The sequence below is a fragment of the Oncorhynchus masou genome, chromosome 6, assembly GCF_036934945.1.
Source record: "Oncorhynchus masou masou isolate Uvic2021 chromosome 6, UVic_Omas_1.1, whole genome shotgun sequence".
NCBI lineage: Eukaryota > Metazoa > Chordata > Actinopteri > Salmoniformes > Salmonidae > Oncorhynchus > Oncorhynchus masou.
The window spans coordinates 28,609,976-28,636,494 of NC_088217.1; the positions used below are offsets into that span (position 1 = coordinate 28,609,976).

General features: G+C 43.1%; 1 protein-coding gene across 1 annotated transcript in view; it reads left to right on the forward strand.

Annotated features, from left to right (window-relative positions):
- The window catches only part of LOC135541833 (growth/differentiation factor 11-like), a 40,139-nt gene extending 14,278 nt beyond the window's left edge, over nucleotides 1–25,861 (forward strand). Inside the window, exons 2-3 of the mRNA XM_064968251.1 lie at nucleotides 5,155–5,528; nucleotides 24,363–25,861. Coding sequence (XP_064824323.1) covers nucleotides 5,155–5,528; nucleotides 24,363–24,740 — 752 coding nt within the window. The 3' untranslated portion in view covers nucleotides 24,741–25,861. The remainder of the gene's footprint in view (nucleotides 1–5,154; nucleotides 5,529–24,362) is intronic.
- Nucleotides 25,862–26,519: the final 658 nt, after the last annotated feature.

Below are 26,519 nucleotides of genomic sequence, written 5' to 3' on the forward strand. Positions count from 1 at the left end.
CCTGTGAACCCCACATTAGGCGGGATCTCCATGCTGCATCAGACATTTACTGATGTAAACCAATGGCAGCTCTTGGATTTGGAGAGAGGAGAGCTTATATCATTCAGTGATATAAGTCAGTTGCAAAATGTTAAATCTACCCTAGCTAATTCTCCCTGGCACCGTGTAGAACTGAAAGGACTGGATAGGTATAAAGCAATACGATAATATCTCCCGTGCTCCACAATGATGTCTGATATCTTCATTATGACGTCTGGCAAATCCACTCATTAGATTTAGAGGCTTCGTTTGACCAGTCCTCTTAGTTAGTTGTAACATTTACTACATTTTGTAGTCTCTCAAATGTTTCTTTGAAGCTGTTTTTTCAAATGCAATACTTTTTTTTCATCTTAAAGTATGAAAGATATTGACAACATAGCCAAAAAAAGGTTTAACCCTTATTTAACTAGGCAAGTCAGTTAAGAACAAATTCTTATTGGCAATGATGGCCTACCAAAAGGTAAAAAGCCTCCTACTGGGACTGGGCCTGGGATTAAAAATAAAAACGAATAGGACATAACGCACATCACGACAAGAGAGACACCACAACACTACATAAAGAGAGACCTAAGACAACAACATGTCATGTGTTGCTGCCATGCTAACAACACAACATGGTAGCAGCACAAAACATGGTGCAAACATTATTGGACACAGACAACAGCACAAAGTCAAAGGTAGAGACATCAAGCGAAGCAGCCACAACTGTCAGTAAGTGAACATGATTGAGTCTTTGAATGAAGAGAGAACTGTCCAGAGAGAGAACTGTCCAGTTCGAGTGTTTTTTGCAGCTAGTTCCAGTCGCTAGCTGCAGCAAACTGAAAAGAGGAGTGGCCCAGGGATGTGTGTACTATGGGGACCTTTAACCTTTAACAGAATGTGAGTGTTGTATGTGGAGGATGAGGGCTGCAGTGGAGGATGAGGGCTGCAGTAAGTATCTCAGATAGGGGGGAGTGAGGCCTAACTAAGAGGCTTTTATAAATAAGCATCAACCAGTGGGTCTTGCGACGGTATAGAGTGCAGTGATGTGTCCTATAAGGAGCATTGGTGGCAAATCGAATAGCCAAATGGTAAAGCGCATCTAGCCGCTCGAGAGAACCCATACCTGCAGACGTATAAATTACGTATACGTAATCAAGCATGGGTAGGATAGTCATCTGAATCAGGGTTAGTTTGGCATCTGGGTTTGTAGAGAAGCAATTACAATAGATGAAACTAAGTCTAAATTTAACCTTAGCCCGCAGCTTTGATATGTGCTGAGAGAAGGACAGTGTACCGTCTAGTCATAATCCCAAGTACTTCTATGAGGTGACTACCTCAAGCTCTAAACCCTCAGAGGTAGTAACCACACCGGTGGGGAGAGGGGCATTCTTCTTACCAAACCACATGACTTTGTTTTTGGAGGTGTTCAGAACAAGGTTAAGGGCAGAGAGTTTGTTGGACACAAAGAAAGCTTTGTTGTAGAGCGTTTAACACAAAATCCGGGGAGGGGCCAGGTGAGTATAAGACTGTGTCATCTGCATATAAATGGATGAGAGAGCTTCCTACTGCCTGAGCTATGTTGTTGATGTAAATTGAGAAGTGTGGGTCCTAGGATCACGCCTTGGGGTACTCCCTTGATGACAGGCAGTGGCTGAGACACCAATACTCCTTAGCCAGCCCACAAGAATGGAATGGTCTTCCATATAAAAAAGCTTTGGCCAAATCAATAAAAATAGAGCACAACACTACTTAGAATCAAAAGCAATGGTAACATAATTTAGGAGCTTTAAGGTTTCAGTGACACATCCATAACCTGAGCGAAAACCAGATTGCATACCAGAGAGAATAGTATAGACATCAAGAAGCCAGTCAATTGATTATTGACAAAGGACGCACTGAGGCTGCCTTCCAAGCAGTGGGAACCTCCCCAGAGAGGAGAGACAGGCTTGGTGATGATAGGGGCAGCAAACTTAAAGAAGAAAGGATCTAAACCATCTGACCCAGATGTTTTTTGGGGGTTAAGTTTAAGGAGCTCCTTTAGCACCTCAGACTAAGTGAATGCCTGCAGAGAGAAGCTTTGTAGCGGGGCAGGGGAAAAAGAGGTAGTCAGTCGCATTAGAACGGGTGGGAGATGAGAAAATGTTGGATGGGCAATGATTCATGGCTGAGTCAAATAGGAATCCTGACTTAATGACGTGGTGATTAAAGAGCTCAGTCATGTGCTCCTTGTTAGTAACAACCACATCATCAACATTAAGGGACATGGGCAGCTGTGAGGAAGAGGGTTTATTCTCCATGTCTTTAAGTAACTAACTTTGGCCTTCCGGATAGCCTGAGTGCACTTATTTCTCATTTACCTGAACGAGAGCCAGTCAGCCTGAGTATGTGTGTGCTGAGCCTTTCGCCAAATAGAATTCTTGAGGTGGAGTAACTCTGCCAAATCACAGTCGAACCAGGGGCTGAACCTGTTTTTAATTCTCATTTTCTTTATGGGGGTGTGTTTGTTAACAATACCACTGAAAATAGCAAAAAAGAAGGTCCAAGTGTCTTCGACAGAGGGGATCAAGCTTCTATACCAATTTTCTATACCAATTCTAAACCAGGTCATGAAGGAAGGCTTGCTCATTAAAGTTTTTTAACAAGCGCCTATGACAAATCAGGACAAGTCGTTTCACTGAGCAGCCATTACGAACACAGGCTGTAAAACAGTGATCACTAAGGTCATTACAGAAAACACCAGACTGATACCTATCAGGATTATTTGTGAGGATAACGTCAAGGAGAGTATCCTTTTCTGGGTGTTTGTAGTCGTACCTTGTGGGATTGGTAATAATCTGAGAATTTTAGGGAGCCCCATTGCTTTAGGACTTGGTCAGGGGGTTTAAGCATGCCGCAGTTTAGGTCACCTCGTGGGACAAATTCCGACTTAGTGTAAGGGGCCAGGAGAGAATTTAGGGTACAGGCCAGTGATGATGGTGGATGATAACACCCAGCCAACAAAAAGCTATTTGAAAGTTTAGTGCTTAAAACCAGCAAATCAAGTTGTTTGGGGACATACTTAGCAGAGACAACCGAGCACGGAAAGTGTTTTTTGGTAAAGTTTGCCACTCCACCACATTTGGATGATCGCTCTTGCCGAAAAAGGTTATAACCAGAAAGGTTAACATCAGTGTTCAAAACATTCTTCCTTAACCACGTCTCAGTAATGACCAACACATTTGGATTGGAGCTGTGGACCCACACTTTCAATTGATACATTTTAGGTAATAAGCTTGTAGAAAACTCAGGCTTTTACGAGAGCAGAAATCTGTGAAACAGATATCAGAGGACAAGTCAGAATTGGGGCCAGAGTGTATATGCACATTTGAAGATATCATCAGCAGTAATGCAATCAGGCCACGACAAAGGACAAGGAGAGCACTGCAGTGTTTTTTAATGACATTTGAATGTGCATCAGATGGAAACAAGATCATATTGTACAGCAATTTCATCAGGTAACATGAATACAAAGCTGGCAGGAGGTGGTTAGAATGGGATGGGAGGGCAAGAGTCCGTGTAACCAATAGAGTCAGAGCCCCGAGGATGGGACCAAACAGTCTGTCCCATGGTTGGGTAAACAAGCACGTTCACAGTCAACAAGGCACGCAGGAGTCATGAGGCAAATAGCATAAAACAAGAAAAAACAATGACTTGGGGCTAGCCATTGTAAGTTCAAAGAGTCACTCGCCCCAACAAGATAACTTGAGAGAGTAGCTCTCTGAGTCCAGTAGGCTATAAAAGTATGCGATAAAATAAATAGTAGGCCTATACTAGTTAATTCAAGCATTTCTGAGTAAGCTCACATAATAAGCTTCAAGTTAATTAGCCTACCTAAAATTCTGATCAGTAGGGTGGAAAGGGGGGGGGGGGGGCAGTGGCAGGGCATGTCTGGTGCAGATACCCAAGGCAGGCGGTGATCAGATCGCCAGGTGGAATCCAAGCAGCAGTGCAGCAGGCAACGGGAGTAGGTGTCACACCCACTTGGGAGAAGCTTTTTTCTGGAGGCAGATTCCATGCTAGCAAGTCTCTGTCCACTGTTTTTTCCACATGCAAAAGGAGTTAGTTAGCTAGCTATATCTCTTCAGTTTCGGTGAATGGTCCTTTACAACATCCAAACAAAGTTGTTGTATTTTGGAGATTACGAGACGGATGTCTTCTGATGTGATCAAAGCAACAATATTGTTTCTTATTGAGGTAATTTACAATTGAAGCATACAATGCTTTAATGATATTTGTAAAGCCATGCTCCAGTTCAGTGTCATTGAAAAAACATGTTTTACCTTTATTTAACTAGCCACGTCAGTTAAGAACAATTTCTTATTTTCAATGATGGCCTAGCAACAGTGGGTTAACTGCCTGTTCAGGGGCAGAAGGACAGATTTTCACCGTGTCAGCTCGGGATTTGATCTTGCAACCTTTCGGTTACTAGTCCAGCGCTCTAACAACTAGGCTACCTGCTGCCCCATTGATCATCCTTTGTATTGACACCTTTTTTGATCTCTTATGTAGAGCTATATTTCTACAGATATTAAGGATCAGATATCTTTTTTATTTTTCACCTAAAATTACATATCCAAATCTAACTGCCTGTAGCTCAGGACATGAAGCAAGGATATACATAGTCTGGATACAATTTGAAAAAAATGCAAGAGAAAGCTCACAATGTATTATTCCAGGTTAGGCATAATTTTGGTTTTGGCCACTAGATGGCAGCAGTGTATGTGCAAAGATTTAAACTGATCCAATGAACCATTTCATTTCTGTTTAAAATGTTGTATCAAGTCTGCCCAAATGTGCCTAATTGGTTTATTGATTCATAACTGTGCACTCTCCTCAAACAATAGCATGGTATTATTTCACTGTAATAGCTACTGTAAATTGGACAATGCTTTTTGCAGTTAGATTAACAAGAATTTAAGCGTTCTGTCCATATCAGATATGTCTATGTCCTGGGAAATGTTCTTGTTGCTTACAACCTCATGCTAATCATATTAGCCTACGTTAGCACATCCGTTCCGTGGGGGACACTGATCCTGTAGAGGTTTTAAACCTTTATTAATGTAGAAACCCTGTCTGTCTTTCTCTATCCCACAGCGGAGCCCTTGGTGCAGGTGGACGGCAAGCCCAGCTGCTGCTTCTTTAAGTTCAGCCCCAAACTCATGTTCACCAAGGTGCTGAAGGCTCAGCTGTGGGTGTACCTTCGGCCGCTGCAGCAGACTTCGACCGTCTACCTGCAGATCCTCAGGCTGAAGCCTGTCACGGAGCAGGGCAGCCGCCACATCCGCATCCGCTCATTGAAGATCGAGCTCAATTCACGTGTGGGCCACTGGCAGAGTATCGACTTCAAGCACGTGCTGCAGAACTGGTTCAAGCAGCCGCACACCAACTGGGGAATCGACATCAATGCCTTCGACGAGAGCGGCAACGACCTGGCAGTGACCTCGCTGAGACCAGGGGAGGAAGGGCTGGTAAGGACCCTCAGACCTGTCGCAGCCTTACACACTGACACTTTGTCAACTAATCTGTCCTCGATTCCTGGCATCCTCTCTCCACACCTCCTATTCAAAATGCATTGGAGAAGTAGGTCCAAAGGGAGGGACCTTGGACCTTCTCCTCCAATACGGTTGAGAATTATGCAGGGAGATAGGATGCAAGGAATTGAGGAAAGACCACTTGAGATACAGTTGAAGTTTACATACACCTTAGCCAAATACATTTAAACTCAGTTTTTCACAATTCCTGACATTTCATCATAGTAAAGATTCCCTGTTTTAGGTAAGTTAGGATCACCACTTTATTTTTAGAATGTGAAATGTCAGAATAATAGTAGAGAGAATGATTTATTTCATCTTATTTATTTCATCACATTCCCAGTGGGTCAGAAGTTTACATACACTCAAATAGTATTTGGTAGCATTGCCTATGCCTATGTTTAACTTGGGTCAAATGTTTTGGGTACCCTTCCACAAGCTTCCCACAATAAGTTGGGTGAATTTTGGCCCATTCCTCCTGACAGAGCTGGTGTAACTGAGTCAGGTTTGTAGGCCTCCTTGCTTGCACACGCCTTTTCAGTTCTGCCCACAAATTTTCTATGGGATTGATGTCAGGGCTTTGTGATGGCCACTCCAATACCTTGACCTTGTTGTCCTTAACTTCTTGAAACTCCCCATCCCGGATCCGGGTTTGTGACTAAAGCCTCAGGCTCATTAGCATAACGCAACGTTAACGATTTCTGAAAATCGCAAATAAAATGAAAATAATGCGTCTGCTCTCAAGCTTAGCCTTTTCTTAACAACACTGTCATCTCAGATTTTCAAAATATGCTTTTGAACCATAGAAATGGACTAATTTGTGTAAGAGTATGCAAAGCTAGCATAGCATTTTGAGTAGCATTTAGCACGCAACATTTTCACAAAAACCAGATAACCAAATAAATAAAATCATTTACCTTTGAAGAGCTTCTGATGTTTTCAATGAGGAGACTCTCAGTTACAGACCAAATGCGCAGTTTTTCCTGAAAGCGTCTGTGTGTAGGAGAATTCGTTCCGTTTTCTACATTGCGTCTGGCTACCGAAATGACCCGAAAATTCAGTCACCTACAACGTAAAACTTTTTCCGGATTAACTACATAATATCGACCGAAACATGGCAAACGTTGTTTGGAATCAATCCTCAAGGTGTTTTTTCACATATCTCTTCATTGATATGCAGTTCGTGGAAGCTTGCTTTCCTCTCTGTATCGCATGGAAAAATACTGGCAGCTGAGTTTTGCGCACCAATTTCGGCGCAGGACACCGGGCGGACACCTGGTAAATGTGGTCTCTTATGGTCAATCTTCCAATGATCTGCCTACAAATACGTCACAATGCTGCAGACACCTTGGGGAAACGACAGAAAGGGCAGGCTCATTCCTCTCGCATTCACAGCCATATAAGGAGACAATGGAAAACAGAGCCTCAAAAATCCTTGTCATTTCCTGGATGCCATCTCATCTTGGTTTTGCCTGAAGCTCACGTTCTAGGGCACGCACAGAGAATATCTTGGTATTTCTGGACACGTCAGAGTGTTTTCTTTCGAATGGTATCAATTATATGCATAGTCGAGCATCTTTTTGTGACAAAATATCTTGTTTAAAACGGGAACGTTTTTCATCCAAAAATGAAATAGCGCCCCCATAGATGTAAGAGGTTAAGCCATATTGCCACAACTTTGGAAGTAGGCTTGGAGTCATTGTTCATTTGGAAGACCCATTTGCGACCAAGCTTTGATTTTCTGACTGATGTCTTGAGATGTTGCTTCAATATATCCACATATTTTCCCTCCTCATGATGCCATCTATTTTGTGAAGTGCACCAGTCCCTCCTGCAGCAAAGCCCCCCCACAACATGATGCTGCCACCCCCGTGCTTCACGGTTGCGAAAGTGTTATCCGGCTTGCAAGCCTCCCTCTTTTTCCTCCAAACATAACGATGGTCATTATGGCCAAACAGTTCTATTTGTGTTTCATCAGACCAGAGGACATTTCTCCAAAATGTACAATCTTTGTCCCCATGTGCAGTTGCAAACCATAGTCTGGCTTTTTTATGGTGGTTTTGGAGCAGTGGCTTCTTCCTTGCTGAGCGGTATGTCATTTATAGGACTCGTTTTACTGTGGATCTAGATACATTTGTACCTGTTTCCACCAGCATCTTCACAGGGTCCTTTACTGTTGTTCAGGGATTGATTTGCACTTTTCACACCAAAGTATGTTTATCTCTAGGAGACAGAACGCGTCTCCTTCCTGAGTGGTATGACGGCCGCGTGGTCCCATGGTGTTTATACTTCCGTACTATTGTTTGTACAGATGAACGTGGTACCTTCAGGCGTTTGGAAATTGCTCCTATGGATGAACCAGACTTGTGGAGGTCTACAATTTTTTTTCTGAGGACTTGGCTGATTTCCTTAGATTTTCCCATGATGTCAAGCAAAGAGGCACTGAGTTTGAAGGTAGGCCTTGAAATACATCCACAGGTACACCTCCAATTCGCCTATCAGAAGCTTCTAAAGCCATGATAACATTTTCTGGAATTTTCCAAGCTGTTTAAAGGCACAGTCAATTTAGTGTATGTAAACTTCTGACCCACTGGAATTGTGATACAGTGAAATAATCTGCCTGTAAACAATTGTTGGAAATATTACTTGATGTCCGAACCGATTTGCCAAAACTATGGTTTGTTAACAAGAAATTTGTGGAGTGGTTGAAAAACTAGTTTTAATGACTCCAACCTAAGTGTAAGTGTATGTAAACTTCCGACTTCAACTGTAGTTATTGACGTTTGTGTTTATTAGGGATCCCCATTAGCTGATACTCTTCCTGGGGTCCAAAAACAGTAAGGCACTTACATCACACATAAAACAAAATATAACAGTACAACACCACTACATAAAGTGTATAACACCACTACATAAAGTGTATAATACCACCATACAATATTTCAATGTACGTGTGTGCTAGCTTATGTATGCGTGTGTTTGTACCTGTGTGTGTGTCTCTTCACAGTCCCCACTGTTCCATTTGTATCTGTTTTTACCTGATGTGGAATAGAGTTCCATGTAGTCATGGCTCTATGTAGTACTGTGCACCACCCATAGTCTGTTCTAGACTTGGGGATTGTGAAGAGACATGTCTGGCATGTCTTGTGGGGTACGCATAGGTGTCTGAGCTGTGTGCTATTAGTTTAAACAGTAAGCTCAGTGCATTCAGCTTGTCAACACATGCATGTCTTAATGTTAGCTCCCTGTTTACATTTAAGGGCCAGCCGTGCTACCCTGTTCTGTGCCAAGTGTAAGCCAATTCACCATCCCTCTGTGGTGAACAGACATTTTAGCTACTGTTGTATTAACATGTTTTGACCATGACAGTTTACAATCCAGGGTTACTCCAAGCAGTTTAGTCACCTCAATTTGCTAAATTTCCACATTATTCATTACAAGATTTAGTTGAGGTTTAGGGAAATATTTTGTCCCAAATACTTAAAATTCTTCAAAGCAAGTGGCATGTCATTAAAGATTGAAAAAAGGGCCTAAACAGCTGCCCTGGGGAATACCTGATTCGACCTGGATTATGTTGGAGAGGCTTCCGTTAAATAACACCCTCTGTGTTCTGTTAGACAGGTAACTCTTTATCCACAATATAGTGGATGTCTCAGCCAATCAGTGTAAGTGCTGTGCTTGTTGAATGTCCTTCCCAAAAGTTTACTACGGGTTGGTAACTGGTTGATTGGATGGCTATTTAAGCCAGTAAAGGAGCTTTACTATTCTTAGGTAGCATAATTACTTTTGCTTCCCTCCAAGCCTGAGGGCACACTTTCTAGTAGGCTTAAATTGAAGATATGACAAGTATGAGTTGCAATATCGTCCACTATTATCCGCAGTAATATTCCATCCAAGTTGTCAGACCCCGGTGGCTTGTCATTGTTGGTAGACAATTTCTTCACCTCTTCCACACAGAATTCAAAATTACGATGCTTGTCTTTCATAATATGGTCAGTTATACTTGGATGTATAGTGTGTGCGTTTGTTGCTGGCATGTCATGCCTAAGTTTGCAAATATTTGTTTATTACTTTTACCCCTTTTCTCAATTTCGTGGTATCCAATTGATAGTTAGTCTCTCATCGCTGCAACTCCCCTACGGACTTGGGAGAGGCGAAGGTCGAGAGCCATGCGTCCTCCGAAACACGACCCTGCGATGCCACACTACTTTTGACATAAGCTGACATGGAAGCCAGCCGCACCAATGTGTCGGAGGATACACTATCCAACTGACGACAGAGTTTAGCTTGCAGGTTCCTGGCCCACCACAAGGAGTTGCTAGAGTACGATGAGACATGGAAATCCCGGCCGGCCAAACCCTCCCCTAACCCGGACGATGCTGGGCCAATTGTGCACCACTTCATGGGTCTCCTGTAACCAGAGGCTGTAGTGACACCGCAGCACTGATGCGCTGCCCCACTCAGGAGTGGAAGTTTGCTAATCTTGCCAATTAATTTTTTTTAAAGTAGTTGGCAATATCAGTGGGTTGTGTGATGGATGAGCCATCTAATTCAATGAATGATGCAGCTGAGTTTGCCCAAAATGTAATTGAAGGTGGTCCAAAGCTTTTTACTATCATTTGTTTCATAGTATAATTTAGTCACACGATTTCTCAATTTGCAGTGTTTTCCCAATCGGTTGTGCAGCCAGACTTATTTGCCATTAATTTTGCCTCTTCCCTTTCAACCATACAATTTCTCAATTCCTCATAAATCCAAGGGGATTTAACAGTTTGCAGTAATTTTCTTAAATGGGTGCATGCTTATTAGTAACTGGAATAAGCAATTTCATAAATGTCAAGTGCAGCATCTGGATGCACCTCATGACATCACAGAGCAGAAAATATTATTTACATCAACATAGGAATCACTACAAAATGTATTGAATTCTCTCTTATACACTATATTTATCAGGTATGAAGGGAATACCCAGATCAACAATAGTTTAATGTTCCAAACAGGGGCATGCAATAGACAGGTCAAGGCAGGCAGGGGTCAGAACCAGAGGTGGGTCAGCAGGCAGACTCAGGGTAAGGCAGAGATCGGTAATCCAGAGGGGGGCAGAGGTACCTGTCGGCAGGCAGGCAGAGTGGTCAGGCAGGCAGGCTCGGGGCCATAACCGGGAGGGCAAGAAAAGAGACTGGGGAAAAAAGCAGGCACTGAAATACAAACTGCTGGTTGACTTGAACAAACAAGACAAATTGGCACAGACAGACAGAAAACACAGGTATAAATACACAGGGGATAATGGGGAAGATGGGTGACACCTGGAGTGGGGTGGAGACAATTACAAAGACTGGTGAAACAGATCAGGATCTGACAATATTAGGCTCAGCTTTGGAACTTTCAAATGGCTACTATATTGTGATTGCTACAGCCGATGGCTTTGGATACTGCTTTAAAGCAAATTTCAGCAGCATTAGTAAAGATGTTGATGATTACATGTTGATGATTTCATTCCTGTGCAGTTTGTAACTACGCTTGTAGGTTGACTGATAACCTGAACCAGGTTGCAGGCACTGGTTACATTTTGAAGCTTTTTCTTGAGTGGGCAGCGTGATGAAATCCAGTAAATATTTAAAATCACCCAGAAAATGTACTTCTGTTGAAATCACATATCAAGCATTTCACACATTATCCAGATACTAACTGTTAGCACTTGGTGGTCTATAGCAAGAATGGGCTTTAGGTGAGGCAGATGAACCTGTAGACGTATTACTTCAACAGTATTTAACATGAGATTCTCTCTAATCTTTACAGGAATGTGGTTCTGAATATAGACCGCAACACTTCACCCATTGGCATTTCTGTCTTGTCTGTAGATGTTAAAGCCATGTATTGCTACCACTGTATCAAAGGTATTATCAAAGTGAGTTTCAGAAATATAATATTAATGTAATCTTTTACGAGCAAGTTATTGATTTCATGGAACTTGTTTCATAGCCCACGTTAACAGATGTAGCCTATTTTTAGAATTTTTCTGGGGTGCTTGTTTTTATTGCTTTACTGGGAAGCTTATTAGAAGTAGACATGACAATGTTATTTATATTCTAGCTGGTAGTGCAGGGTGAGCGGCACACAGTGGACTTCCTAGTAGGGCACACCGCATCCGTGGTATTAGTAAAACTCTGGTTTATAGGCACATGATTACTGCATACAATAGCTGTAGGATCAACAGAGGCATTTAGGGCAGTTAGAGGGACATAAATGAAGTTACTTACATTGTGTCTGCCAACACCCCTGGGACAATGTACATTAGCAGCAGCTCTACAACAACTTAGCGACACAACGGTAGGGATCATCTGAGCTGGGCTTGGGTCATTTGTCTCAACGCAGCCTTGAAATGTGTGGACAGGAGCCAAGATGATTTGGATGGACTCCGTCATTCCTGTAGAGCATCTTCTTTTTCAGAAACTGTCAAAGAGATCTATGAAAGTGATTCCAACAGAGCTAGCGTAATCTTTTAGCCAGCTGTGTAATGCCAGTAGCCAGTAAATATTTCACACCCACGGCCCAACGATGGTACCGGACCTGAAATAATTGGCCGCTTTTTAAAAATCTTTCACTGCTAGAATCAGTTCTTTAAAATCATTTTTCAGCAATTCCGAGCTAGTCCTCCTAATATTGTTTGACCCCACATAGACTACGACAGCATCAGCTCCTGGCATCTGTCATAGAACGGTCGAAAGCAGCCTTGTAATATCCTGTACTTGTGCTCTAGGATAGCACAGGATTTTTGCCCCAGGAACCATGTTTCTTACCATATAACTGCCAATGATGACAGCTGGTGCAATGGCTGAGGAGGTCCAGCCGTTGTTTCGCCTCAAGTGGTTTCAAAAACCCCTCGAGGACCGAAGGGTGGTGGGGCCAGATGGACCCGAGCCAGCTGTAGTATCCACCATGGATGGTGAATTGGCCAGAGTCTTGGACAGCCTCACGGTCTGATGAGGGTGAAAGCTCTGAGGATTTGAACCCGAGGTAGAAGCCACCGGAGAGGGGAACAGAACAGAGGACGAAGGCGCAGGTACCTCTGGATACGATCTCGAATCGGAAGCACCCAGGGAAGAAGGTGCTGGAACCTCTGGATCCAGGACGGCAAAGCTATTTCTGGTCTGTGTCCACTCCGGGCTTAACATCTCCAAGGAGGCCCCCGTTGCCAGAGGACGCTGTTTTCGACTTCCACGGCAGGTGACTTATTTCCATGGCTGATTGGTAGGATCGAGAACAGGAACATACACCAAGTCATCAAGGAACATCCTACTAGCTCCATTCTCCAGGGAGGGGGGGACACCTTCGGGGAGGGATACCTGCAGAGTACCGGCCAGTTGGCAGAGGAGATCTGATACGGTGGCAACACTTCCACGAGGCCAGAGCGGCATCTGGCGACTGTGGTGGAAAAGAAAGGTAGACAGGTGTGGATTCTCCTGTAGCTTGTGTAGGTTCACTACTTGTTTGCTGAGAGTAGCCACTTTACCCCTGTAGTTCTCTGCAAGCAAACAGTTGCTACATTGTAAGTCACGGCAGTCCACATTGTCTCAGAATAAAGCAAAATAAACACAGATCCTGCAGCTTTTAAAATGTTTGTTAGTGTCCTCCATTTGAGGCTCCAGGCTAGCTAGGCTAGTTAAGCCACCCGGGCCTACATGTCTCTCGTCTTGACAGGGAATTCTCAACTTATTCGAGAGAGAACCACACTGCTATTAAAAACGTCAGGCCAAGGTAAGCCTACACAATTAATATAATTTGTGTTTAGATTGACGATGTGAAAAATGAATGGCGGTTTAGAGTTTTATAACTCAGGCTAGCAAAACACGTTTCATCAACAACACTGTGTGTTGATGGAGTGATTTGGTTTGTTAAAATTAGATTGACCCATCCAATGGTTGTTTCTGACTATTAAAACAAACAACAAATTCACCTCTTTTCTTGGATAAAAAAGTATCCAAGACTTGGTATTGTCTACTCAAATATAGCTTAGCATTGGCATCGTTAAGGGCAACACAAGCCAATGCCAGCAAACAAGTTATTTTACATGACAATTTAAAGTAACAGTTTCCTTGAATGATGCAAAATCCAGCCTTCAAACTGTCTTTATAGAACTCGCCACCTTGTCATCCTAAAAAAAAAAATAATTCTCTGGTTCGTTCAGCCATTCATATTGGCAAAATGAATGGGGAAAGAATAGGGTTTTGGAATAATTGCCAAAAAGGTCTGCGAATAACAGGCTTATGAAATCTTCTACATTTTGTTCTATGAGATATCACTCAGTTAACATGACCTTTATGCATTATGAAGCCTTTATGTGCATGTTTATTTTATTACATAAAAGATTCAAAATTCACAAAAAGTGACATTAGCTGTTGAAGATTATCTCATAGAACAAAACGTATAAAAAAGCCCATGTTTACCACGGACCTTATTTTCGGCGTTTATCAAATAACCCTACAAAAATTACATTAATTTCCCCATAGGCTTTGTTCAACGAACCATGGCATAGTGCCTACAAAAACCATTACGATTGCTCTCTATAATACCCAATCCTTTTATCAATGCAAAACATTTTTCATTATCTGATGTGCATTGCTGCGGGGACTTGCTTCCATTCAGCCACAAGTGCATTAGTGAGGTCGGGCCCTGATGGTGGGCGATTAGTCCTGGCTTGCAGTTGTTACGTTACAGCCTTATTCTAAAATGTATTAAATTATACCCCATAATGACAAAGCAAAAACAGGTTTAGAAATGTGTGCTAATTTATTACAAATAAAAAAATGAAATACATTTACATAAGTATTCAGACCCTTTACTCAGTACATTTTTGAAGCATCTTTGGCAGCAAATACAGCATAGTCTTCTTGGGTACAACACTACAATCTTGGCACACCTGTATGTGGCGAGTTTCTCCCATTCTTCTCTGCAGATCCTCTCAAGCGCTGTCAGGTATTTTCAGGTCTCTCCAGAGATGTTCGATCAGGTTCAAGTCCGGTCTCTGACTTGGCCACTCAAGGATATTCATGGAGTGTTTCCCATGCTTGTTCATTGAACCATTAACAATTAATGAACATGCACCTGTGGAACGGTCATTAAGACAATAACAGCTTACAGACGGTAGGCATTTAAGGTCACAGTTATGACAACTTAGGACACGAAAGAGGCCTTTCCACTGACTCTGAAAAACACCAAAAGAAATATGCCCAGGGTCCCTGCTCATCTGCGTAAACGTGCCTTAGGCATGCTGCAAGGAGGCATTAGGACTGCAGATGTGGCCAGGGCAATAAATTGCAATGTCCGTACTGTGAGACGCCTAAGACAGCGCTACAGGGAGACAGGACGGACGCTGATCATCCTCGCAGTGGCAGACCACATGTAACAACACCTGCACAGGATTGGTACATCCAAACATCACACATGCGGGACAGGTACAAGATGGCAACAACTGCCCGAGTTACACCAGCAATGCACAATCCCTCCATCAGTGCTCAGACTGTCCACTATAGGCTGAGAGAGGCTGGACTGAGTGCTTGTAGGCCTGTTGTAAGGCAGGTCCTCACCAGACATCACCAGCAACAACGTCGCCTATGGGCACAACCCCACCGTCGCTGGAACAGACAGGACTGGCAAAAAGTGCTCTTCACTGACAAGCCGTGGTTTTGTCTCACCAGGGGTGATGGTTGGATTTGCGTTTATTGTCGAAGGAATGAGCTTTACACCAGAGGCCTGTACTCTGGAGCGGGGTCAATTTGGAGGTTGAGGGTCCATCATGGTCTGGGGCGGTGTGTCACAGCATCATCGGACTGAGCTTGTTGTCATTGCAGGCAATCTCAACGCTGTGCATTGCAGGGAAGACATCCTCCACCCTCATGTGGTACCTTTCCTGCAGGCTCATCCTGACATGACCCTCCAGCATGACAATGCCACCAGCCATATTGCTCGTTCTGTGCGTGATTTCCTGCAGGACCGGAATGTCAGTGCTCTGCCACTGAAGAGCCCAGATCTCAATCCCATTGAGCACGTCTGGGACCTATTGGATTGGAAGGTGAGGGCTTGGGTCATTCCCCCCCAGAAATGTCTGGGAACCTGCAGGTGCCTTGGTGGAAGAGTGGGGTAACATCTCACAGCAAGAACTGGCAAATCTGGTGCAGTCCATGAGGAGGAGATGCACTGCAGTACTTAATGCAGATGGTGGCCACACCAGATACTGACTTTTTGATTTTGACCCCCACCCCCCCTTTGTTCAGGGACACATTATTAAATTTCTGTTAGCCACATGTCTGTGGAACTTGTTCAGTTTGTCTCAGTTGTTGAATCTTATGTTCATACAAATATTTACACATGTTAAGTTTGCTGAAAATAAAAGCAGTTGACAGTGAGAGGACGTTTCTTTTTTGCTGAGTTTAGAAAAGTGCCTTTCTAAATCATGTCCCAATCAATTGAATTTACCACAGGTGGACTCCAAGTTGTATAAACATCTCAAGGATAATCAATGGAAACAGGATGCACCTGAGATCAATTTCCAGTCTTACAGCAAAGGGTCTGAATACTTATGTAAATAAGGAATTTAATTTTTTTATTTGTAATAAATTAGCAAACATTTCTAAACCTGTTTTCACTTTGTCAGTATGGGGTATTGTGTGTAGGTTGCTCAGGATGTTTATTTATTGAATCTTTACATCCTTATTTTAGAATAAGGATGTAACGTAACAAAATGTGGAAAAAGTCAAGGGGTCTGAATACTTTCCGAATGCACAGAACAAAAATATAAACGCAACAATTTCATTGATTTTACTGAGTTATAGTTCATTTGAGGAAATCAGTCAATTTAAATGAATTCATTAGCCGCTAATCTATGGATTTCACATGACTGGGAATACAGATACGCATCTGTTGGTCACAGAAACCTTGAAATGGGGCTCACAATGGGCCTCAGGATCTCATCACGGTACTTATGTGTGTTCAAATTTCCATCAACAAAATGCAATTGAGTTGGTTGTCCGTAGCTTATGCCTGCTCATACCATAACCCCACCTCTGTTCACAACGTTGACATCAGCAACCCGCTCGCCCACATGACGCCATACACATGGTCTGCAGTTGTGACGCTGGTTGGACGTACTGCCAAATTCTCTAAAATGACGTTGGAGGCGGCTTATGGTAGAGAAATTAACATTCAATTCTCTGGCAACAGCTCTGGTGGACATTCCTGCAGTCAGCATGCCAATTGCATGCTCCTTCAAAACTTGAAACATCTGTGGCATTGTGTTGTGTGACAACTGCACATTTTAGTGTCCACAGCACAAGCTGCACCTTTTTATTTATTTGACTAGGCAAGTCAGTTAAGAACTAATTCTTATTTTCAATGACGGCCTAGGAACAGTGGGTTAACTGCCTGTTCAGGGGCAGAACGACAAATTTGTACCTTGTCAGCTCGGGTATTTGAACTTGCAACCTTCCGGTTACTAGCCCAACGCTCTAACCACTAGGCTACCCTGCTGCACCTCAGTAATGATAATGCTGTTTAGTCATCTTCTTGATATGCAACACCTGTCAAGTGTGGCATGGATTATCTTGGCAAAGGAGAACTGCTCACTTACAGGGATGTAAACAAATTTGTGCACAAAAATTGAGAAATACACTTGTATTTCAGCTCATGAAACATGGGACCAACACTTTACATGTTGTGTTTATATTTTTTTTCAATGTATATATTCTGGACATGGCTCATTCTTTAATTTTGCTTCACCTGCGATTCCATATTAAAAATACGACCAATACAATTTTATTTAATATGAGCTAGCAAATCTCAAACCCAGATTACTACATACAGTATGTAAAGTGTATGCTAGTAATACAAACACATGAACTGTCTGTTACAGGCTTTGGTTTATCCATTTATTTTTTAGAGCTTGGACATTAGCATGTTAGCATGTGGGGCACACAGATTGGTGTCACCTCGTTAGTCAGTATGCGTTACACCTGTGCTGGTTTGTCCATATCGTTAGTCGGAAGCTGTTTCACTTGTGCTGTCCCAGGTGATATGTAAGGCCCAGTGCTCCAGTTGGCTTGAGAGATGTGGAGGGTTAACACCATTAGTTGGAGCTCCCAATTTGATTTCTAGAAAAACAATCCTTTATCTGATCTTCCCTGTGTTCCTTTTGCTTCCTGACTAAGTTTGGTGTGGGTTTTAATTTTGTTTGCCTCTTCTTTGTGGGCGCTCATGGTGCGTGTCTTAGATCCCAGTTGTTGTTGCTAGTCAACTTCAGTGGACACCCCCATGAGTGTCTTTCTGAACCCCGCCTAAAACCCCACCTGGTTTTTTTGGTTGTTAGTGACTCTGTTAGCTCCCCTTTCAGTTTGAGTGACAATTTTTGATTTCCTTGCTGTAAGTAACAAAATGTGGGCTCGTCCAGGATATTGTTTCCCATGAGTATGGTAGTCTCTCTAATCACCTACTCTGAAGCTCTGCTGTGTCCAGATATTTAAGTGTCACTGAGGGGTAACCCTGAAGGGTTAAGATTGGTGGAATAATGTTGAAAGTTGCATAAACACACAAGATTATAAAAAATAGCCATGGACTTTAAGTTGGAAGTGTTTGTGGAAAACTCTACATGGGAGATGCTAGATAAATGTACGAAGGCGAATCAGCTCGTCATTGCAAAGCAATATGACATAAAAGTTGCACATGCTGATTCAAAAGCAGTAATCCGCTTTGGTGGAGGAGGAAATCTGTCTGGAGAGGGGGGATGATGAAATATGTCCTAAAGATGGTAGAGTACACCCCATAGATGTGCACCTGCGAGAGGTAGAACTAAAAGCAAAATGGGGGCTTGAGAGCTTGAGCATAAGGAAAATGAAAGTGACTGTGAAGAGATTGGAGCAACAGAAATATGAGTTTAAGCACAAGGAAAGGGAACAGGAATGTGAGCATGCCATTCAACTAAGAGATAGATCAGTTGGGACTGGTGTATCTCCTTAACAAGATTTTGGATCAGATGTGAAACCCTTTGTTTCAGATGTGTTCCTGTCTCTGTTGAGTGGCAATGCTGTTAAGCAGCCAGTGAAGATACTGTGACAGCCCAGTCCTTCATTTTGGAGGGTGTTTTGCCTTTGTCTGATACTTCAGCAACTGGTTACAGTGTGTTAGGACAAGGCGCGGAGATTGGTTGCATGGAAGGTCCTTTGTATAATGTGGAATTCAAGTCTGATCTTATTTCTGGTTCCGTTGGAGTGATGTCTAGCCTACCGGTGAAGGGGTCTCATTCATTTTGAGAAATAATTTGGCTGGAGGGAAGGTCGTGCCAAAACCTGTCATTTGTAAAGAACACAGAGTAGAGGAACCTAATGGGTTATCAGGAAAGTACCCGAGCATGTTCCCAGCGTGTGCCGTTACACTCGTTATGTCTAAGAAAGTGGCTGGGAGCAAGTTTAGTATTGAGGAGGTTGTCAACGATCCCACCATGGTTGATCTCTCTGAGACATTTATGTGTGATCCTGATTTCAGTAAAACTCCTGAGTTGACCTCTCCTTTGAAAACCCCAAAGGTGAGTGAGTTTGTACAGTTCCTTACGTCTAGGAAGCAGCTGATTGCTGAACAGAGAAACACAGTTTCCCTCTCCTCTCTTTTCGCTGAGATACATCCAGAGGAGGAGTTTGATTAAGTTTGTGGGGGTTACTTTGACAGAGATGGTGTTCTAATGAGGAAATGGTGTTCTCGCACCTCTTCTGGGCAAGACGATTGGCCCAGTGTACCTCAAATTGTCGTTCCAATTATGCTTCGACAAGAGATACTGAGGTTGGCTCACAATGGCTCAAAAAGACGTATGACCCTATCTTGCATAACTTCTTCTGGCCTGGTCTAAAACATGACGTTGTGTCTTACTGTAAATCCTGTCACGTTTATAGCCTATTCCTGCTTTTGACAATCCTTTCCGCAGGGTTCTGTTGGTCTGCGTTGGTCCTTCGCCCAAAGCCAAGAGTGGTAACCAGTTTCTCTTAACCATCATGTGTGCTGCCAATCATTTTCTTGAGGCCAATCCACTGAGAAAAATCACGAGGGGAAAGTTACTGTGGATAATGCAGGAGTTTCCCCTTGGAATCAGACATGTCTGTGGTAAGGACAACTTCATTGCTGATTGTCTTTTGAGGGAGGGCAGTCATTACGTTTTGTATTCAGCCAGTGTGTAGCCCTGGCTCACAATTTATTTTGACTGCACGCTTTGCCATTTTGGTTGGGCTTGCTCCAAGGGGATGAGAGTTCTAGATGTTTCTCAACTTTAGTTTTAGGCAGTAAGATTGTAAAAATAAAATGTATATATAAAATAAGTGGCAGTTTTGTCTTGTATTTAATTGTCCAACAAAAAATAACAGGCTTACGTTTTTTCATTTCTATTTCGAGGTTGGACATTAGCACGTGGGTATCACCTTGTTATTTGGAAGCTGTTGCCGTGTTTACTGAGGACGCCTCAGCTTGTTATTCAGAACCTTGTTATTCGGAAGCTGTTTCACCTGTGCTGTCCCAGGTGATATTTAAGAGTGGCTGGCCCAGGGCTCCAGTTGGCTTGAGAGATGCGGAGGGTTAAGTTGGCTCTCCCTAATTGATTTCTAGATACAGTGCCTTGCGAAAGTATTCGGCCCCCTTGAACTTTGCGACCTTTTGCCACATTTCAGGCTTCAAACATAAAGATATAAAACTGTATTTTTTTGTGAAGAATCAACAAGTGGGACACAATCATGAAGTGGAACGACATTTATTGGATATTTCAAACTTTTTTAACAAATCAAAAACTGAAAAATTGGCCATGCAAAATTATTCAGCCCCTTTACTTTCAGTGCAGCAAACTCTCTCCAGAAGTTCAGTGAGGATCTCTGAATGATCCAATGTTGACCTAAATGACTAATGATGATAAATACAATCCACCTGTGTGTAATCAAGTCTCCGTATAAATGCACCTGCACTGTGATAGTCTCAGAGGTCCGTTAAAAGCGCAGAGAGCATCATGAAGAACAAGGAACACACCAGGCAGGTCCAAGATACTGTTGTGAAGAAGTTTAAAGCCGGATTTGGATACAAAAAGATTTCCCAAGCTTTAAACATCCCAAGGAGCACTGTGCAAGCGATAATATTGAAATGGAAGGAGTATCAGACCACTGCAAATCTACCAAGACCTGGCCGTCCCTCTAAACTTTCAGCTCATACAAGGAGAAGACTGATCAGAAATGCAGCCAAGAGGCCCATGATCACTCTGGATGAACTGCAGAGATCTACAGCTGAGGTGGGAGACTCTGTCCATAGGACAACAATCAGTCGTATATTGCACAAATCTGGCCTTTATGGAAGAGTGGCAAGAAGAAAGCCATTTCTTAAAGATATCCATAAAAAGTGTTGTTTAAAGTTTGCCACAAGCCACCTGGGAGACACACCAAACATGTGGAAGAAGGTGCTCTGGTCAGATGAAACCAAAATTGAACTTTTTGGCAACATTGCAAAATGTTATGTTTGGCGTAAAAGCAACACAGCTCATCACCATGAACACACCATCCCCACTGTCAAACATGGTGGTGGCAGCATCATGGTTTGGGCCTGCTTTTCTTCAGCAGGGACAGGGAAGATGGTTAAAATTGATGGGAAGATGGATGGAGCCAAATACAGGACCATTCTGGAAGAAAACCTGATGGAGTCTGCAAAAGACCTGAGACTGGGACGGAGATTTATCTTCCAACAAGACAATGATCCAAAACATAAAGCAAAATCTACAATGGAATGGTTCAAAAATAAACATATCCAGGTGTTAGAATGGCCAAGTCAAAGTCCAGACCTGAATCCAATCGAGAATCTGTGGAAAGAACTGAAAGCTGCTGTTCACAAATGCTCTCCATCCAACCTCACTGAGCTCGATCTGTTTTGCAAGGAGGAATGGGAAAAAATTTCAGTCTCTCGATGTGCAAAACTGATAGAGACATACCCCAAGCGACTTACAGCTGTAATCGCAGCAAAAGGTGGCGCTACAAAGTATTAACTTAAGGGGGCTGAATAATTTTGCACGCCCAATTTTTCAGTTTTTGATTTGTTAAAAAAGTTTGAAATATCCAATAAATGTCGTTCCACTTCATGATTGTGTCCCACTTGTTGTTGATTCTTCACAAAAAATACTGTTTTATATCTTTATGTTTGAAGCCTGAAATGTGGCAAAAGGTTGCAAAGTTCAAGGGGGCCGAAGACTTTCGCAAAGGCACTGTAAATAATCCTTTATCTGAGCTTCCCTGTTTCGTTTTGCTCCACCTTTTGGTTTGTGTCCTGTCTTTGTTTGGTGTGGGTTTTTATTTAGTTTGCATCTTCTTGGGCAAAGGGGGAACTAACAAAGTGTCACTGACAACAACCAAAATGAAATAGGTGGGGTTTTAGAAAGGTTTCTGAAAGACACTCATGGTGGGTGTCTTAGATCCCAGTTGTTGTTGCTAGTCAACTTTCAGTGGACACCCCCGAGTGTCAATCAGAAACCTTTCTAAAACTCCACCTATTTCATTTTGGTTGTTGTCAGTGACTCTTTTGTTAGTTCCCCCTTCAGTTTGAGCGACAATTTTTGGTTTCCTTGCTGTGGAATGTAACACTGTCATGAATGCATATGAAGTGTCATGTGTATGACAGCACTATATAGGCCACATGATTGTTCCCATTAATCATTACGAAATGGTATCCCACTGGTCATTTCATTTGGGCCAGTTCTTCACAGCACGGCCCAGGGGTTGACTCTGGCCTGTCGGCCAATGAATCCTTGCACAGCAGCTAGCTCTGTTTTCCTTCAGGAGAAGAAAGAAAAGATCAGAGATACAGAGGCCCGTGTACAAAAATAAAACAAAACACAAATCTAAGAACAAGGTTAACCCCCGATCCTTTGCCCCCCAAAGAAAGCCCTAAGCTGACGTGGGTTGACCCTTCTGGCCTCTAAGCTTATTTCTTCTGTTGAAAGCATCACAAAAAACTGTGCTCAAGTCCAGCTGGGTTTTCTGTGGAGAGATGAGGATTTTGTAAAATAAACATGCTTGTCACGTATACTCCCCCTCCAACTCTCGAGGTCGTCAGGCTGCTCATTATTACGCACACGAGTCACCATCGTTACGCGCATCAGCGCCTCATCAGACTCACCTGGACTCAATCACCTGCCTGATTACCTTCCTTATATATGTCACTCCCTTTGGTTCTTTCCCAAGGCGTTATTGTTTCTGTACGCTACTTGTGTTTCTTGTTTTATTTATTATTAAAGTCACTCCCTGAACATGCTTCCCGGCTCCCAGCGTACACATTACAGAATAACGCCTCACCAAAGGGGAGCATCAGGGAGTTGTTTTTTTCTGTGACTGTAGGTGACGTTGGGTCCGGGTGCCGCAACCAGGGATGCCTCAGCTGGCTTCCATGCCTCAGCTAGTTCATCAGATTTACAAGACTCGGTTGCCCTGTCAAGTGTCTGTTGCCGTGTTTACTGAGGACTCTTGAGCTTGCTGGTCAGACTCCCATGCCTTGGCTGGCGCGGCAGGCTTCCCAAGACTCTGTTGGCTCGCCAGGTCCCCGCGCCTCGGCCGGCCTCGCCAAGTCACCTCACCAGGTCCCCGGGATCATCTCTCTGGTCGGCGTCCTGCAGCTGGAGCCATGCGTCAGGGAGGGGGTACTGTCACGTATACTCCCCCTCCCGATGCTCAAGGTCATCAGGCTCCTCATTATTACGCACACCTGTCACCATCGTTATGTGCATCAGCGCCTCATCAGACTCACCTGGACTCAATCACCTGGCTGAATAGAGGAAGATGATCATCCACGGCAAGATCCCTGGTATGGTGGTAGACAGGTGTGGCTGCTCTTAGGCCCAACGGAAGTCATGCATACTCATGCACACCCAACTCTGCATTATTTCCACCCAGAACCCTGACTGAGACCTCCTCTGGCAGCAGGCTCACTCCCCTCTCCCCAGACTCCCCTCTCCCCTCACCCCAGACTCTCACTCCCCTCCCCTCTCCCCAGACTCTCACTCCCCTCTCACTCCGCCACAAAACATCCCACTGGACCTCCATCTCTTACTTATTCATTTTAGTCAAACATGTAAAACGGTAATATGAAATGAAGATAGGAGTGAGGCTGAGTGGTAGAAATATATGTGTGTGTATATAGACGATTATGAAGGGGGTGTATCTGTGGAGCAGCTTAAGAAATTGATGGTAAACCTTCCCTACATATGTCACTCCCTTTTGGTTCTTTCCCTAGGATTTATTGTTTCTGTTCTGTTTCATGTCTGTACGCGTGTTTCTTGTTTTGTTCCTTTTGTTATTTATTATTAAAGTCACTCCCTGAACTTGCTTCCCGGCTCCCAGCATACACGTTACAATGCTGGAGTAAAATATTCACTGCTCTTGCAGTGCACAAGGGTCATGGTTATGGTAACTTGCGGATCACCTCAGAGGTCATAGATCAAGCTAACCATATAGAATGTTGGCATTTCCATTGACGTTAAAAGGTCAGCTTTGCATCAACCGATACTACTCACATCTTCCTCTCAGTACTCTGCTTTGAAACCAAAGTTAGTAAGGGGTATTTAGAGTGCATCTTTTTTTTTTCCTCCAGTGATGTTAATTGGTCACAGTACCCCAATATATTTTAGAAGCGTTACTCGCCTCACTGTTTTGATTTCTCTTTTAATCACCTCCATTCTCCTCCTGTTCCCCCCTCTCCCCCCTCCCCTGACTCCAGCAGCCGTTCCTGGAGGTTAAGGTTCTCGAGACGACCAAACGTTCCCGACGTAACCTGGGACTGGACTGTGACGAGCACTCCACCGAGTCCCGCTGCTGCCGCTACCCGCTGACGGTGGACTTTGAGGCCTTCGGCTGGGACTGGATCATTGCTCCTAAGCGCTATAAAGCCAACTACTGCTCGGGCCAGTGTGAATACATGTTCATGCAGAAGTACCCACACACCCACCTGGTACAACACGCCAACCCCAGAGGCTCAGCAGGGCCCTGCTGCACCCCCACCAAGATGTCACCCATCAACATGCTCTATTTCAACGACAAGCAGCAGATCATCCACGGCAAGATCCCTGGTATGGTGGTAGACAGGTGTGGCTGCTCTTAGGCCCAACGGAAGTCATGCATACTCATGCACACCCAACTCTGCATTATTTCCACCCAGAACCCTGACTGAGACCTCCTCTGGCAGCAGACTCTCACTCCCCTCTCCCCAGACTCTCACTCCCCTACCCCAGACTCTCACTCCCCTCTCCCCAGACTCACTCCCCTCCCCTCTCACTCCCCTCCCCTCCCAATCCCCTCTCCCCAGACTCTCACTCCGCCATAAAACATCCCACTGGACCTACATTCTCTTAGTTATTGATTTTAGTCAAACATGTAAAAAGGTCATATGAAATGAAGATAGGAGTGAGGCTGAGTGGTAGAAATATATAAATATATAGACGATTATGAAGGGGCTCTCTGTGGAGCAGCTTAAGAAATTGATGGTAAATAAGACAACTATGTTTTTGTTAGTTTTTCTTTTTCTTTGAAAAGATTGTGTCTTTATTGAGATGTCCTGGATAGTGGATCCAGACTGATGGAGGGAGACATTTCTAAAGCAGTTACAGTATATTATCATTTTTCCACAACTTTTACTTTTAGCATCATTACAACAAACACATCCCTTGTCTACTTTTAGACTAAAAGTTCATGAAATGAATCCAAAATGTTGTTTAAGAAAATAGTAATGTCCTAGAGATTGTGTTGAGATCCAAAAGCAAACTCTGTGCCCTCTGTAGGTGTAACTACCACCCCAGTGTGACATTCTTGAGAATCCAAGAACCCTTTCACAGTTACTTTGATCTTATTTTACCTGTAATCTTGTAAAACATTAACATAAGAAAATAGTTTTCACTACCTTAATGTGAACAGGAAAGGGTTTGTTATACACTTTCTCCCTATGTTTTACTGCAGAAGCTCACATAACAGTTTAGATTACCTCCAATATCAACCTGTGCACAAAGTTTAGATGAACTAAGACATGTCAAAGTAACTCTTAAAACTGTGTGTGTGGTCTAGATTAAGAACACACAAAGAAATCAGGTTTTGGCTTGTTAGATCTTTGTATAGATCATCTTTTATATGTAATAGACTAAATCCAAGAGCATTTTAAAATCAACAATATGGGAATCATGCAAGGGTGCCAGTTTACACTACTGTAATTGTCAGATTATTTTGTATGGAGTAAATGGAACCCCACAAGTACCTTGACAAATGTGGTCCACATGAATATAGCCTACTTATATACTTTTGTCATTTTCACTCTGCACACTGTGCAATTACCATTCCCACTACTATCCTCTCACATTAATTTACACAAACAAACCCAATGAGTAGAGGACCAAATGTATTCTGCCAAGTTGCTATGGTGGGAATGTTCTGATGGTTGTGACAAAGAAGACAACCTTGTGTTGGAAAGAAACTAAACTGCTTGATTGATATAGGCCTTTGTGCTACTAAGGGAAGAAGAGCTCGGTTGTGCATCATAAAGATAAGGAAAACACTGATACAGATAATACAGCTGAAATGCCATTTCTAGTTTAGAGAACATATTTTGATTGAATATCCCAGAGCCCCCATCCCCACCTGTAATATGCAGTAAATATTGGACGTGCTTGAAAGACTGTAGATAAGAAGCTTGAAGTCTGTCTTGTTTCCTGGATGTGAATATATCCCTTTGTTGTAAACGAAAGCACTACGCCGTTGGGAAAAGGAAGAGCCTTCTGACATAAATAATATATGTATATAATTAAAAGGGATACAAAAAATCCTTTCTGGGCACTACCTTACCAACAATAAATTTTGCACTATGGGACGTTCATAGCGTGAGGAGTCATGTTGT